This window comes from Lissotriton helveticus, chromosome 5_1 (assembly GCF_964261635.1).
Source record: "Lissotriton helveticus chromosome 5_1, aLisHel1.1, whole genome shotgun sequence".
Lineage (NCBI taxonomy): Eukaryota > Metazoa > Chordata > Amphibia > Caudata > Salamandridae > Lissotriton > Lissotriton helveticus.
Genome location: NC_136065.1, coordinates 1,899,946,213 through 1,899,961,330, shown reverse-complemented (window position 1 = coordinate 1,899,961,330; position 15,118 = coordinate 1,899,946,213). Strand labels below are relative to the sequence as shown.

Below are 15,118 nucleotides of genomic sequence, written 5' to 3'. Positions count from 1 at the left end.
ATCTCCACTAACTGACACACAATACTTACGTGCATTCACTCTTGTACCCATTTGGGCTGTTGATAGGACACATCATAGTACTGAAGAAGACCCCTCTGATGTTTCTTTATTAACAGATACATCCTGGGTCGACACGCGGACATTCAATAACATCACAACCTGAGTCACTACACCCTTGCAATCAGTGTGAAGGATAACACAGGGTGTGGATTGGACCATATATGTAACAATTAGACGGCTAACTTTCTGTTGTTGTCCTGATTCGTTTACCAGTTACGTGTGTGTGTGTATATATTACATCATCACATTATATGTTGTATTATTCCATTTTCACTTTTTGTCCTTTGATTACACTGTACAACAGCCATATATTCCATGCAAACATTTAATAGATATATAAATTCTAAAACATATTAACTGCGTTTCCGTGTCTGCTGTCTCTCGACTGGTCCTTGGTATTTATGAGCATTATATGATTAAATCGCAATACGTTTTCCTTGGCACTAAACAATTGTTTGACCTGACAGAACACATTGTAGTAATGATCATATGTACCCAGTTTCAGAGAGACACTGAGCTGCCACATTATATTTTACGGATATTTAGTCTGCAAGCACTATTTTCTTTAATGAGTTTCTCCTACTGCAGCACGACATGCATTCCTTCAGTATACAGCGCGCACTTTCACTTTCCAAGCATCCAGGTACAATGGCAGCTGCTTCTTTGAAATGAAATAGGTCTTACATTCGCAAGAATTTGAGCTATTGGCATTGTAAATGACAATACCTTTTTATTTATGTGATAATTATCAAAACGAATACATTAAAGGCATTCTCATTTACAATGCCAATAACTTAAACTCTCCAAATGCGAGACCTATTGTATTGCAAATGCTTGTTGTAAATCTGCCACCTGTACAAAAAGTTACAGATGAAAACGTTGTCACAAATTGACTTTTTTGTGCTACTAATTTTCAATATATCTTTATTTCAACAGTTAGTTTCTTTGGGAAATCATTGAGGGATCTACACACAAGAGACCTTGATGAATTTGGAATTGTGGCTACTTTCCATAAATCTATAGCTTTTCTGGAGTACGGATAGGTTTCACACTGGTTTACACCACACACTGCAATATTCCTGAAAGCTGGGAAGTTGATGAATTTAGCACAGCACAGAATTTAGCACAGCACACCGTTCATTGATGCCATTTGTAGGGGGAGAAAAAACAGACTTATCCAAAGCATTTTTTTTACCTATGTTTCCCCAAAAACTAAAAATGCTGCTATGTTTTGCGTATTTTCTCGATCCCTGAGGAATCCATAAACTCTGGATAACTTTACAATCCCCAGGATGTTTGGAAAAAAGGACACAAATTTGGCGTGGATACCTTATGTGGGAAAAAAAAGTTATGGAGCACGAAGCGCCAGCAATCCCAAATAACCGAAAAAGGGCTTGGTACTGGGTGGGGGCATCAGCTTAGCAGTTAAGGGTTAAATGTTAGCATAAACATAACAATCAATGGCATAGCCAATAGGTCCCGCCTTTGGGACCTTATAAGTATTTAGTTATGCAGTAGGTCCCAAAGGCGAGACCTATTGGCTATGCCAATGCTCGTTTTTTTTTCAACGCTAGTTCCTCCTCCAGTTGCTGACTTCCAGTCCGTCCTTTCCTGGAGCTTGTGATTCGAAGCGCTTGGCGCCTCTGCCAGTTTAAATATGCTCTGCATTTCAAAGGGGCTGTTTCCCTACTAAGTGTGAGCGGTGTAAAGATCACAGTCCGGCAGGAGGATAAACAGCCATCCTGCCCCCGGTTGCGGCAAAACCACGGATTACACGATCCCAAACTCTCAGTTTGTGGCAAGTTTCCTGCAGCTAGAATACATCGAACATGTTTTTAGGTCTCACCTGAGCCAGCGCATGCGCTTCTCGGCGAGACATTTAGTGTGCGGGTTTTCAAAGAACTACCACACGCTCTTGGCAGGCAGAGCGTGCAGTTACACGCACAATGACGAGCAGAGGCGCCATTTAGCTTTCCTCTCTCGTCATGGTGTGTGCACCACTCGCCAGCCTGCTTTTGCTGTTACGCGCATTCCTCGCGGCACCCTGTCCCAAAGGCGATACCTATTGGCTATGCCAATGCTTGTTTTCTTTCGTTGTTTGTATCCCCAGGATGTTATCCTCTGGCCCGTTGTGGAGCCTGTTTTTACAAACTGGGTCACTTGGCGTGAATGCGTCTGAGCACGGACTTTGAGAGTTAAAGGGTCTTTTCCCGCTGGATTTCAAAAGTAAAACAAAAAACCCAGGGCTGGCTTTATTTCAGTACTGTGGATTTGACAGTACTGACTCCATCTTTCGCCCCAAACTGATCTCCCTCGTCCAATCCCATCCCATCCCACCCCACCCACACTCACCTCCCCTCCACAGAAGTATCATTTGCGGTAGGAGAAAGGGGCAACAGTAGGCGGGTATTTTCTCCAAAACAGACTTTTTTGGGCTTCGAAAGCTAATAAACTTTATTGATGCCAATAGGTCTGGCTATAAATCAATACTGTATGGTAACGTGAACCATTACCAGTAAATATCAAGGGGATGGACATGTAGTTGTATAGAAGCAATTCACTGCAGAATAGTATTGGTGTGTATTAAAAGGTAAAGTGGCGCTTGCACTGTCAAGCCAGATCTAAAAACCCATGATGGTTAACTCTAAAGCAATGAAATAGCCCAACAGGTTTATGCATCTGCTGCAGATATCCTTGTGCAGCCTTCACGTGTGAAACCGGAGAAGGGCAAACCAGGGACTCAGAAGTCGATAACATGAGCAACGCTGTGTTGTAGTTCAATAGCGCCTACGAATCACTAAGCTGTGAAGCCACAAGGCCAGGGCAGAAATGACTTTATAAAACAAGTCATTTTTAGTCCCCTGTAGCACATTACATCAGCTAGCTGCAAAACACGACGTTTACCCGATATTAAATCGGCCAATTGCAGAAGTTTGCACAATACCAGCACAAAGAGTGTCCCAGGGTGTTGAACTCACGGAGAAGGTCAAAAGGAACTGCAGTAAAACACTTACCTGCGAAGCAACTGTACTTGGGATGGATTTAAACTAGAGGATAGCTCAAGGGGTTCGGGGCTGCTGCAGAGATCAGCCTGATGCCAGAAGCTTCTGAGTTTTAACTGCTGAAGAGAGAGGATGCTGAATTAAGTAGTCCTGAGTAAGGTAGTAATATAACACCACTGCTGAAGAGAGAGGCCGCTGAATTAAGCAGTCCAGAGTAAAGTAGTAATATAACACCCCAACTAAACGTGGCAAAAAAAATTACGTTTTAGCTTTTCATAGCTCTCAAATTGCTCATCACACAGTGAGTAGTACGTCCAGTTGTAGTGTTCACTGTATTCTGGTACTCTTTTTTTTTAAGCCAGAAAGATGGTTCAGTGAGTTGAACGTTCGCCGTTGAAACGTGCGGTGATGTGAAGGTACCTAGGCTCTCTTCAACTGGGTAACAATAACACATGGCATTTACAGGTATTTGCAAATGGCACGTGTGGCATGCAGCACTAAATCAAATTTTTATTATTAATGACAGTTTTGTTGTTTTTAAAGCAAAATCTTGACTAAAAGTCCTGGAGGCAAGACAAGAGGAATGGGTTAAGCGCGTCTGTGGCTGGAGTTTTTTCCAGATGCATATGCTGCATAAACTGCAGCTTTCACAAAAAAATCACAATGTTTCTAGCTCAAACCTATCAAAAGTCACTGAAGAGACGCTTAGCTCCACACAGTGACAGATCCGGCGGGATACCTTTAAGTTGCGGATCACTAATTGCACGTGGTAAACTGGTACAAGTTTGTTAAACTTTGCCCAAACAGGAACCATAGCCGTTAAAACATCCATACAATACTGCTGCAGATGCCCTGTTATGCCTCATAATTTGCATTTTCTTGTCCTATAATTCTATCAATCTAGCTGCATATTTCGGTCTTCCATTGCCACATAATTCCAGTGGCTCTGATGTAGATCGTGATTCAAGACTCTTAACAATATACCAGTCCATAAGTAGGGCCCATAATGCTATTACAACTCTAAACCCTTCCGGGTTTGTTTATAATTTTTTTAAGCTACATATATTTTGTCCCCCATCCACCTAATTGGTTAATTGACCCGATTAAGATTCCGTCCGCTCTATGTCTTCTTCAATCCTGAAATTTCCTTTGACAACCGAACCTATGCATTCTGGGAGCTGTAGTTTTAGCTCACTTGGAGGAACCAGAAGGAGCTTTAGATAACAATAGCTGTAGCAAAAAAACCAATCCAATCAAAAACTGAAAGAACAACCACTGACGAATCAGAACGCAGCCCACTGTCCAAGCACACACACCGCCACAATTATTTTCTCTAAAGGGGTGATGCATCACTCTTAAAAATAAATTATACGCAATGTGTGTGGAGCTGGAGACTCTTGCCCTTTCTGGCACAAAAGTCATTTCTCTAAACCTTCTAACGCTGAAAAACGTGATAGATAATGGTAACTAAAAGCATAAACACATAAAAAAACATTTTTTCATTATAACTAATTTCCAGCCTATACATGTCTTTATAACTTAGCAGCGTTTTCCGATAGGCTTTCATAATTTGAATAGGTTCATCTTTTGCGCACACTAATATTTTGCACGCCTGGTTAGGTGTGCTGTCCCCGCCCATGGCAGAGTTCCTAAATTGAAGCCTCTTAAAGTTACACGTATTTTGTCCCTCTGTCGGATTCCGTACCTTCCGCCATTGTGCTGCAGACAGTGCTGAGATCTCTTTGTGTCGGAGTGGCAGGAATCAACCCTTCGTGCGGCAGCGGAGCGTGCTCGCCCAGCCCTATCTATACAGCACTGTGACTTTACACCCACACGCACACCCCTGTACACACCTCCTCGGCTGGGCTCGTGTCAGCGGACGGCCTCCTCTGGATTGCTATGGAAAGATCCGGGCAAATAGGCAACGTCTGGTTACTCAGTGTTTCCACCTAATGTAGCAGCAGCTGCACCACGGTAGCAACATGGAGTGCGCACACCCAAACTCTAGGAAGAGGTGGGGCCCACTGAGAAGTGTAAAGTGGCTGACTGAACAGAAATATGGCAGCTGGACGTGCTGCTTCCTATCACAAATGGCACTGCTTATTCCAGTTTAAAGTGGCAGTTTAAAGCAGGAACCATATGGTGTCAAAGCTCGCTGCCGCAAGGGAATCGCCTAAAGTGCACGCGTTGCCATTGAAAGCAATGCAACGCATGCACGTTGTTGGGGCCAAAACGGAATTGAGTAGAAAAGGTCTTTTTCCTATGAATCGCATGCGCGCTGCATAGGCGAGACCTAAAAAATAGAAGACATGTTGGGAGGAACCAGAAGGTACAGAATGCATTGAAACAGGTAAGTACTCACCAACCCCAAGGGCGTCTCATTGTAAATTTCCCACTGGGAAACATTTCCCCACAATGTGACAGGACACAGGGTAGCCTGAGTGATGGATGATCTGCTTGGACAGCTGTCTCCCCAACCACACTCAGGGACTCTAGCCTTAACCCCACTGGCGACAATACCTTGAAATCTAAGACGAGAACTTGTAAGTGGACAGGCACCATGTAGTACAGCTAGCCTTTTTGAGAGACAAGCACTACAGTAGATGATGGTGACAGGATTTGAAGGTAGCTCTTACTTTGTAGTAACCAGTCAATTGGACTTACCAAACATGTAACTCAGAAAGTTACCATTGTTTTTTAAGTCCCGTCTTTAATAATTGGCCAATTTGGTGTTCAAACTGCAGACTTTCCCGCTCTCCCACTGCAGTTTGTGCCACCTTCTAACCGTCATAGAAGTAAACTGCAATATGCCCTACCTCATGAGCAGCATATTACTGAAGACGATGCAGCTGTTCACAGAACTGGAGGTTGGTGGAAAGATACACGTCATTAAGTGATCATTTTAGGCTATTCGTGTATGTTTCAGATGCCATTCTGAGAAGTCAGTAGTAATTGAAGGCCTTGAAAGTGGGTGTGGTGTGATTTGTCATTGGAGTTGAGAGATAGTGCTAGGGCAATGTGAAAGCTGGGCAGATGATGACAGAGCGGAAAAGAGCAATGCGGCTGGGACCCATATGTTTGGCTTGTTGAATGCTCCTCCACAGCTTCGCACTTAAGACCCTTCTTAGAATTGCTGTAATGTGTGTCACACTTCCCTTGTGACGAGGTCAGCAAGCTTTATTTACCAGAAATGTAAAGGGAAGGCCTGAGCAGAAGTTGGCTAGTTACTGAAGGCTAAAGCTAGAAGTTTAGCTCAGCTTGAGATCTGCACTTGATCTCCAATTCACCATGTTATATCAGACCAGTAATATTTGTCCATATCCTGAACATCATCTACCTAATTACTTGATATGTATAGCTCTTGCCCCTGTTTATCGATTTGATTTGTATATTTTACATGTTGTTTTCATTATCTGTTATTTAGTTGTATGCCATGTTTGGCGCAATTATTACTGGGGGTCCTAAGCTGTGACCTGCACCTGATCTCCAATCACCATGTTATATTTGTCCCGTGATATTTGTCCATTTCCCGAACATTACCTACCTAATTACTTGAAGTGTATAGCTCTTGCACCTGTATATCTATTTTTTATTTGTATATTTCACATGATGTTTCATTATCTTTTTATCTACTTGCATGCCATGTTTGCTTTATATCATCTTCGCATGTAAAGCGCTCTAATACCTCTGCGTCTAGCCAGCCCTATATAAACATTTTTTTTAAATGAAATAAAAAATACAAAATCTATGTAGCCTTGAGCTGAAAACGAGCCAAGCCTTAATGTGGGGTCTGCCCAGCATACTCACCTGGGAGGTGGTGGAAGAGGATAGAGGTTTACGCTGCTGACAGGCTGATTATACAGACCCAGTGGACTTGTGTGAAAGTGCTTGGAGAGGAAAACTAGTGATATTTTTCAAACACTGCTGTGTCCCTCCCCGAGCATTTTTATAGCAATGAACAGCATTGTCACAATTATCCCATCTACAATGAACCACTCACTGACTAACCAGCCTTCAAATCACCCAAACTCCATGTTAAAAAAATACAAGCTTTGTTTAGCTGCAGCCAAGCTCTGAACTTCACTTTTGCCGGAGTGAAGATCTGTAACGCAGAATGTCTCAAGCCCCACTGTTTGCTAATTCATGAAAATTCCTTCACCGAAGTTGTGAGAAGTTGGCCTGGTATATGCTGACCACTAATTATAGTGGGCACCGTGTACCAGTCCAAACAACCCTCACTGATGATTTGGTTAAAGACAACCTTTATTGAAAGCTATCCTAGTGGTACCTATGGAGAGCAGCCTTCAGGCTAAGTCTCGAAGGAATGTAAAGCAGCTTGTTTTACCAGATCAGTACATGAAAGGAGAGCCACACAAGGAATATATAAAAAAAATATGTATTTATTACTAAACACTCTCCACTAACCTCTTTATGAGATTGGAGAACAGAGCACACAATATTAAATCACTACATAGACAGTAAATAGCACAATACACAGCAGGCTCTAGGGGGAGACCGAATCATATACTAAGTAAGTGGTATAACAACCACGACTTGACTAGACACAGTGCCTAGAGCACGTAGAATCGCTGGGACCCCAAATAACCACCCAATGTAGTGACACAGGGGACCCACGGTGGATGGGTGAAGTGTGAGAACACAGGTGTGCGCTCCGTACAACTCTATGGGAAAATCACTGTTGGAATTTTAAACATTAAGGACACTTCGGAGAGGACTTTGAGCAAACCCTTTCAAACATAGAAGGTTCTAAGCCCAGCACCCTTGTGAGCACCAGAGTACTCATGTTATCTATCTCAGAGAAGCCGGGTGCATAGGTGTCAAGCGATGTCGGGAATCTTCATCGTTTTCAATGGCGTCATGCTGAAAAGTGCTGCTGCCGGGAAGATGAAAAGTGTCCGGTGGAATCCAAGCCTGTATTGGAGGTGAGAAGAATTTGAAAGCAGAGGGGACAGAGTTTGGGTAACTTCAGGGTGACCAGGGGCTTAGTAGACGAATGCCAACCGATGTCGGGTGGTTCAGGTGAGTTGACACGATGCTTGACTCTGCAGCCACGGGGACTAGGAGATGTCGACGACGACCAAAGTCCAGAGGTGAGTTGTCCCACGAAGGATGTCGAGTGCTGGGGGGGTCAGTGTCCGGATGGAACACCAACAAGCCTTGGCATCTGCAACCCACACTGTCAGAGGAAATCAGCTTTGGTGAGGACCAGCATGGTCCTGGGACTCTCCAAGGAAGAGTCAGGGCACGTCTGGAGCAACCAGGAAAACCCACGGAAAGTTAATGTGACCTTCACAGGGACCCATGGGCCAACGAACTCGGGATCGCGAAGGAACCTCGAGATGAATCATGAAATGCCAGCCCACGGAACACTCATGGAGTGTAGGCCGGAAATCTTCGGTGCAAACACTGCTCGAGTCAGGACTACAACTAGCCCAAAGCACAGCTTCAGGGGTCGCCGAAATGCATATGTGGCTGCAAAAGTACACGGTTAACAGGGGTTCGGGTTGCACGGTCCCCACAAGGGATATGGGCCTCAGAATTGCTGAGAGCGCAGATCAAACTCAGAGACCCCGAATACCCACCTCCTGTGTTGCAGAAATCTTCGGAGTCCTCAGGGGCTCGGGAGATGCAAACCAGTCAGAGGCTTAGGTGCCTGCCTTGCAGTGAAGTAACTCCTTTCCTCCAGGGGAGATTCTTCAGTCATCCAACGTAGTGTAGATCGTCGAAGTACTTGGTTTCTGTAGCAGAGTTTAGTCCAGGTAAAATCTAAAGTCCTGTAGTCAGGCGTTCCTACTTTATCCCCAAGGAAGGGGTGGAACAATCTCTGGTGACCCACCTATGGGAGGGTCAGGGCAGAGGAGTGGTTACACCCATGTCCTTCATCCAGTTTCGCTGCAGAGCAGGAGCCATTTGGCTCCTGCAACCGGTGTGAACTGGACTATGCACAGGGACACCAAATGCGCTCCCTGTGCAGACATCAAATCACTCTCAGAGTGCACCCACCCAGCCCCAATACACTAAAGCCTTTCTGGGAGGTGGTTGCACCTCCCTGTGATAGGAAGCCTATGGTCCAGCCTCCCCTGCTCGAGCTCAGCTCAGCAGCAGGAGGAGGGCAGGCACGTGTCTGTGACTTGCAGCATCCAGTCTGTGATGCCCAGGTCGAGAAAGCTGGTACCGGGTGTACTGGTGCGTTGCATATGTCCCTTTAGGAGGGTAGAATCATACCTCCCCTGCCAGTTACTGGCAGGCAGGGAGGTATTATTCCAAGGTGTTTGACACCAAATACAACATGTTTCTAAGCAGCGTTTTAAAGTTAGCATTCACCGCGCGGTTATTATGCACAATATGGTTGGCTGCATCACAAACAACAAACAACCCTGGAGAATAGGTTCTGAAGGCTGCCTTTGCAACGCCCATTCCTGTCCGTGTCTAGCACGCGCAGCAGCGCGTATTCACCGCCGCGCTCCCTCGCCCCGCCCCTCTGTGGTGCACGCGCACAACTAGTTTCCATTCCCGGCCCTGCTCCTCTGTGGTGCGCGCGCACCATTGTGGATATTATGCGGCAGCATTCCCGACTCCCATTCCTGCGCGGCATTTCTCCACCCCCAACCCCCAAATCTTTGATGCATGCTCTATTTATAGCAGCTTGCGCTCTCTGTTGCAGCCCTTTCCCCTTGTTTCTCTTGTAGGAGAGTCTCCCAAAACACCAGGAGAGGGATATTGCAGGAGAAGCGCTTTAATCTAGTGGCTAGACAGCTGGTTTTAGATGCAGAACTGGGTACCTACTTCTGCCTTCCCCGGATGTCAGTTAAAAGTTGCCAGTCATACCAGCTGCTAAATCTGCCTCGTTTTCAAGAGCGAATCGGAGCGCCTGTGCCTCAGATCTTGGCAGTGCGCCGGAGTTCGCCTGTCTTTTCCTCCGCCTCGCGCTCTCTGCCTCGTCCACTGGAAGCACAAAGAGGCGGCCATTGTCACTCGGGGTACGGGCAAACCATATCAGAGGCCCCTGAGGAACTACGCACAGGCCTAGCACAGCAAAGGTGTCCGTAGAGGCAGATTTCGAGGACGAAATGTGATATGCGACAGTGGAAAGCCTGCATATTTAGCCCAGAGAAGCCATAGAGTAAATGTATCTTGCTCCTTTGTTGAGAAGTGAGATTTTGAAATAAAGAAATCAAAAGGTGCTATAGAATGTGACTTATCTATGATATTGGATGACGAAGCCCTTGGTTCCGAGTTTGCCCGGGTGGGAGGTGTTGCATTGTTTTTTCATGCACATGATATAAAATTATACCATTTGTACATTTATCAGGTGCATCTGAATAGTACCAGAATAAGTTTAAGGGGAATACAAAATTGCAAATCTGCATGTTATGGTAGATCCATACACTTTTTCCGTGCTAAATTCCGTCCGATCTGACATACTGAAATTTAACAAAAGGTGATGAATTTAACACACCCTGTTATTACTGAGTCAGGAAAATACCAGCCGAATTCAAATTAGGAACCTTGCTCAAAGAGGGGATTGTGCATGGGGCAAAACTCCAATCAGCTTGGAATCAGCGCCCAATGGCATGATTTAGAATTTGGCAGAAAAAAAGAAGCAGATATTCAATCCACACTATTTAAAACTTAAAGCGATTCAATGCACTCTAGATTGGGGGTGGGGGGGGGACAGGATGCCTGTCGCTTTTTGGTAACTGTCCATGCAAATAAAGCTCTCCTTAAACAATTATATGTAGAAAAGAGGAGGGGGGGAGAGGATCCCTGCTCGAGGCATTTAAATATCCTAACGTCATATATATCACATCAAATGAACATTATTTTTGAGCATGAATCCACCTCAAGCAGTCCCATTCTAAGCGTAACTAATTTTGTACTGTAATTGAGCTTAGATACAAGGAATTAAAATGATTTGTTTAGGATTACACAGTGAAGTCAAGTGTATGAAGCTGTATTTGAACTCATGACCTCTAGTTCCATAGCAAACAATTTAGCTGTTTGTCCACATATGCCGTCTGGGAAATATGCCGCATAATCCAACAGAGGTGGTTTCTGGAGTACATGCCTAATGGAAATAAACTTCTGAGGGGCCATTGGTATGAAGTTCTGACTGACACTGACTGACTGACACTGGTTGACACTGACTGACTGATTGACACTGACTGACTGATTGACACTGACTATGACTGACAATGACTGACAGACTGACAATGACTGACAATGACTGACAATGACTGACAATGACTGACAATGACTGACAATGACTGACAGACACACTGACAATGACTGACAGACAGACACTGACATTAAGTCTTGCCTTTCATTAAGTTAAAGCCATTTGCTTTGCTATACAATACCATTAGCAAAGCAAATGGCTTTTTTTTGCACTCTTACATAGTACGAACTCGGCTCAAGGGTACTGGAGCGCTTCACACGAGCATGAGTTACATTACACAAGGCTAGATTCTTTTTAGGCACAGAGGAGTAAGTGATTTGCCCAAAATCACAGGATGTGGATGTGGATGATATAAAATCTTCTCTGAATGGTGAGCATGGTTGCTTTGCTTCTGAACTTATAACAAACAAATGCAATCTACTTCCCAGACAGTGGAAGTGCATTGCCTGCATTCCTATGGCTTGTGAGTGAGATCACACAGTGAAGTGAGAGAGGGGGGACACTGTTGCCCTTTAGAAATTCCATGAGGGCCTCGTTAGGAAGGGGCTACTGATTACAAGTTTTTCCTGAGTACAGCAGGTTGGTAGCTGGGAGGTGTGTGTATGGGGACAGGGAGGGTGGTACGGGAATCCAAGGTGGCTGCAATCAATCAATCAATCAATGACACTTATAGAGCGCGCTACATACCCGTAGGGTCTCAAGGCGCTTGGGGGAGGAGGGGTTGCCGCTACTGCTCGAACAGCCAGGTCTTCAGCTTCTTCCTGAAGCAGAGGTGGTCTTGGGTCAGGCGCAGGTCGGTCGGGAGGGAGTTCCAGGTCTTCGCGGCCAGGTAGGAGAAGGACCTTCCTCCTGTAGTTGCTCTTCGGATGCGGGGGACGGCGGCGAGGGCGTGGTTGGCTGACCGGAGGTGGCGTTTGGGAGCGTAGAAGTTGATCCGGCTGTTGAGGTAGCTCGGGCCTTGGTCGTGTAGGGCTTTGTGTGCGTGGGTGAGGAGGCGGAAGGTGATTCTTTTGTTGACGGGGAGCCAGTGGAGGTCTCTCAGATGTCCGGAGATGTGGCTGTGTCGTGGGATGTCGAGGACGAGTCTGGCTGAGGCGTTCTGGATCCGCTGGAGTCTCTTCTGGAGCTTGGCGGTGGTGCCGGCGTAGAGGGCGTTGCCGTAGTCCAGTCGGCTAGTGACGAGGGCCTGGGTGACGGTCTTCCTGGTCTCGGTGGGGATCCACCAGAAGACCTTCCGTAGCATGCGTAGGATGTTGAAGCACGCCGAGGAGACGTTGTTGACTTGCCTTGTCATGGAGAGGGAGGAGTCCAGGATGAAGCCCAGGTTGCGTGCATGGTCTGTCGGTTTGGGTGCGGTGCCCAGGGCGGGAGGCCACCAGGAGTCGTCCCAGGCGGAGGGTGAGGAGCCCAGGATGAGGACCTCCGTCTTGTCCGAGTTCAGTTTCAGGCGGCTGGTCGTCATCCACTCGGCTACCTCTTTCATCCCTTCGTGTAGGCTGGCTCTGGCGGTGGCGGGGTCGTTGGTCAGGGAGAGGATCAGCTGGGTGTCGTCGGCGTAGGAGATTATGCTGAGGTTGTGTTGGCGTGCGATGGCCGCGAGGGGGCTCATGTAGACGTTGAAGAGGGTGGGGCTCAGAGAGGATCCTTGAGGGACGCCGCAGATGACTTCGGAGGCCTCTGACTTGTACGGTGGTAGGCGGACTCTCTGTGTTCTTCCGTCGAGGAAGGAGATGATCCATTCCAGCGCCTTGTCCCGGATTCCGACGTTGCTGAGGCGCTGTACTAGGGTGCGGTGGCAGACAGTGTCGAATGCCGCGGAGAGGTCTAGGAGGATGAGGGCCGCTGTTTCTCCGTTGTCCATCAGTGTCTATTGTTCAGATTTGAAAGATTCTGGGCAGGGTCTTTCCTTATGTTTTGTCTGATTACTGCTACAGGACAGCTGAATGACAGCCAGATGCAAGATTTCACACTCCATTGTGCTTGCAGGTCCTTCAGACTGGAGACACCCCAGTGCTACCTGCACTGCGACGCATAAGGTTACAGAAATTCACTAAAACGGACTACGTTATCCTTAATCCCACCCTGATCAACAGATTGAAAGAGGGAAAGCATCTCAAGCACAAACATTTAAAGTACAACATTACTGTTTTGCATTTCCTTTCATCGGATTTATAGGAAAATGAAACCATATTTATTTGAAATTGATTTACCCAGATGTAATGGTGGTGTGTACCCGCTCCGTTATGATATTATAATACAAGCAAATAATGTGGATTCTTGCTACAGTTTTCCATGCAATATTAAGACGCCGCCACAATATTCAGAAAACCCTGCCTGAAAACTGACTTTGACATAAAATTTCGGATTGGGGACTCTCCTTTTTCTTTCGCAACCTCTCCTTTAATAGTCATACCGCTGCAACCCAATACCTAATCTGCTGTAGATCATCTCTAAATACTGCCAACCAATGCATGAATTACATATTCTCCTTTTCCAATAAAGATCACACCTAACTTCTATTAATGTAATCTTGCACAAAGAGACTGGAGTAAATGCATGGGTACCTTAAAAGTGCAAGACTAATCCAATAACCATCAATAAACCAAAAACAAACAAACCATCCTAAACCTGTGTTCGTAGCAGCGTGCTGCCTCATGTAAAGAACTACAATACCTCTTCAGGAGTAGTAAGTGCTATATTAAGTGCAGTTCCAATAAAATATATAGCACACACTAATACTATAACACTCGGCGGTTGGGCAGTCAACTGTAGTCCACAAAGGTTGCATAATAATTTCTAGATACTAATTAACACTCACACTCCCATAAAACAAATCTGCTCTGGGTCATGTCAATCACCTAGGTATATACCACTCCACAGCAATAAACCACCCATCGAAATAACAGGAAATGATGCACCATCATGGGTGTGAAATACTGTGCAAATGCTATAATACTGTCACAATAGCAAGATCGCAAGTTGTGTTAACATTAGTAGACTAATATAAAATGTCTAGTTCACGCCTATCACAGACCAAGCCTTCTTAGTCCATCAGCCTTGTCAAGACAGCCACCTGTCTGCCGGGATGCATGAACTCAGTTGTAGAAGGAGCAGATAACTGAAGATGCTTCAAAAACACCTCACTAGCCCTCTAACCCACAACCCCTGTTGTCATCCACCACTAGGTATCCTGTCCCCTTCCACATGGTGTGGGGTAACACATCCTCCGCCAGGTGTCACAAGCCATCTAACCCATAAGGGCCCTAAACGCTTCTTCGGGACACCTGCTTTTCCGACCTCTCACCATCTCCACTCAGTCCCCTCACCTTGCATGCACTGAAGACTCCCAGCTTTTCCAGCTTGCGGCCCCGGGGAAAACCCCGCACCTGCGCCTTCCTCTGTTGGGCTCGCTGCTGCTGGCTTAAGCCAGGCCGGGCGGGGTCGCTGGTGCTGGAGGCCGTCGCGGGCCCCGCGCTCGCGCTCCCCAGGGCCGCCCCTCCCACTGGCGGGGGCTGCAAGCCGCGCGGGGCCGAAGAGGCCTGCGCCGTGTCCGCCATAGGAACGTTGTCAATGCCCGCACGTGTTTACATAAAGCTGCCCTTGTTTTGTTGAATGAAGACCTGATGACACCCCTCCGTTTGCGTTTCAACTTATCGGCATGCTGGGAAGTGTAGTTTTCTAAACAAAAGAGCTGTAACGTAATAAAAGACGGACTATATTTTATGTCGTTAGAAACACTGTGTCTCGCATTAGGAGCCATCTTGAAATGGAAACAGAAATGTATCTTTTTAGGTACGTTTACATCTCGTTTATGCATATGGACCCGTCTGTTAAAAACACGTATTTTCGAAGGGAC

General features: G+C 46.1%; 1 protein-coding gene across 1 annotated transcript in view; it reads right to left on the bottom strand.

The window, feature by feature from the left end:
• Window positions 1-14,889, bottom strand: part of KAT2A (lysine acetyltransferase 2A) — a 156,878-nt gene extending 141,989 nt beyond the window's left edge. Inside the window, exon 1 of the mRNA XM_078645408.1 lies at window positions 14,589-14,889. Within this exon, the coding sequence (XP_078501534.1) occupies window positions 14,589-14,819 (231 nt within the window). The 5' untranslated portion in view covers window positions 14,820-14,889. The remainder of the gene's footprint in view (window positions 1-14,588) is intronic.
• Window positions 14,890-15,118: the final 229 nt, after the last annotated feature.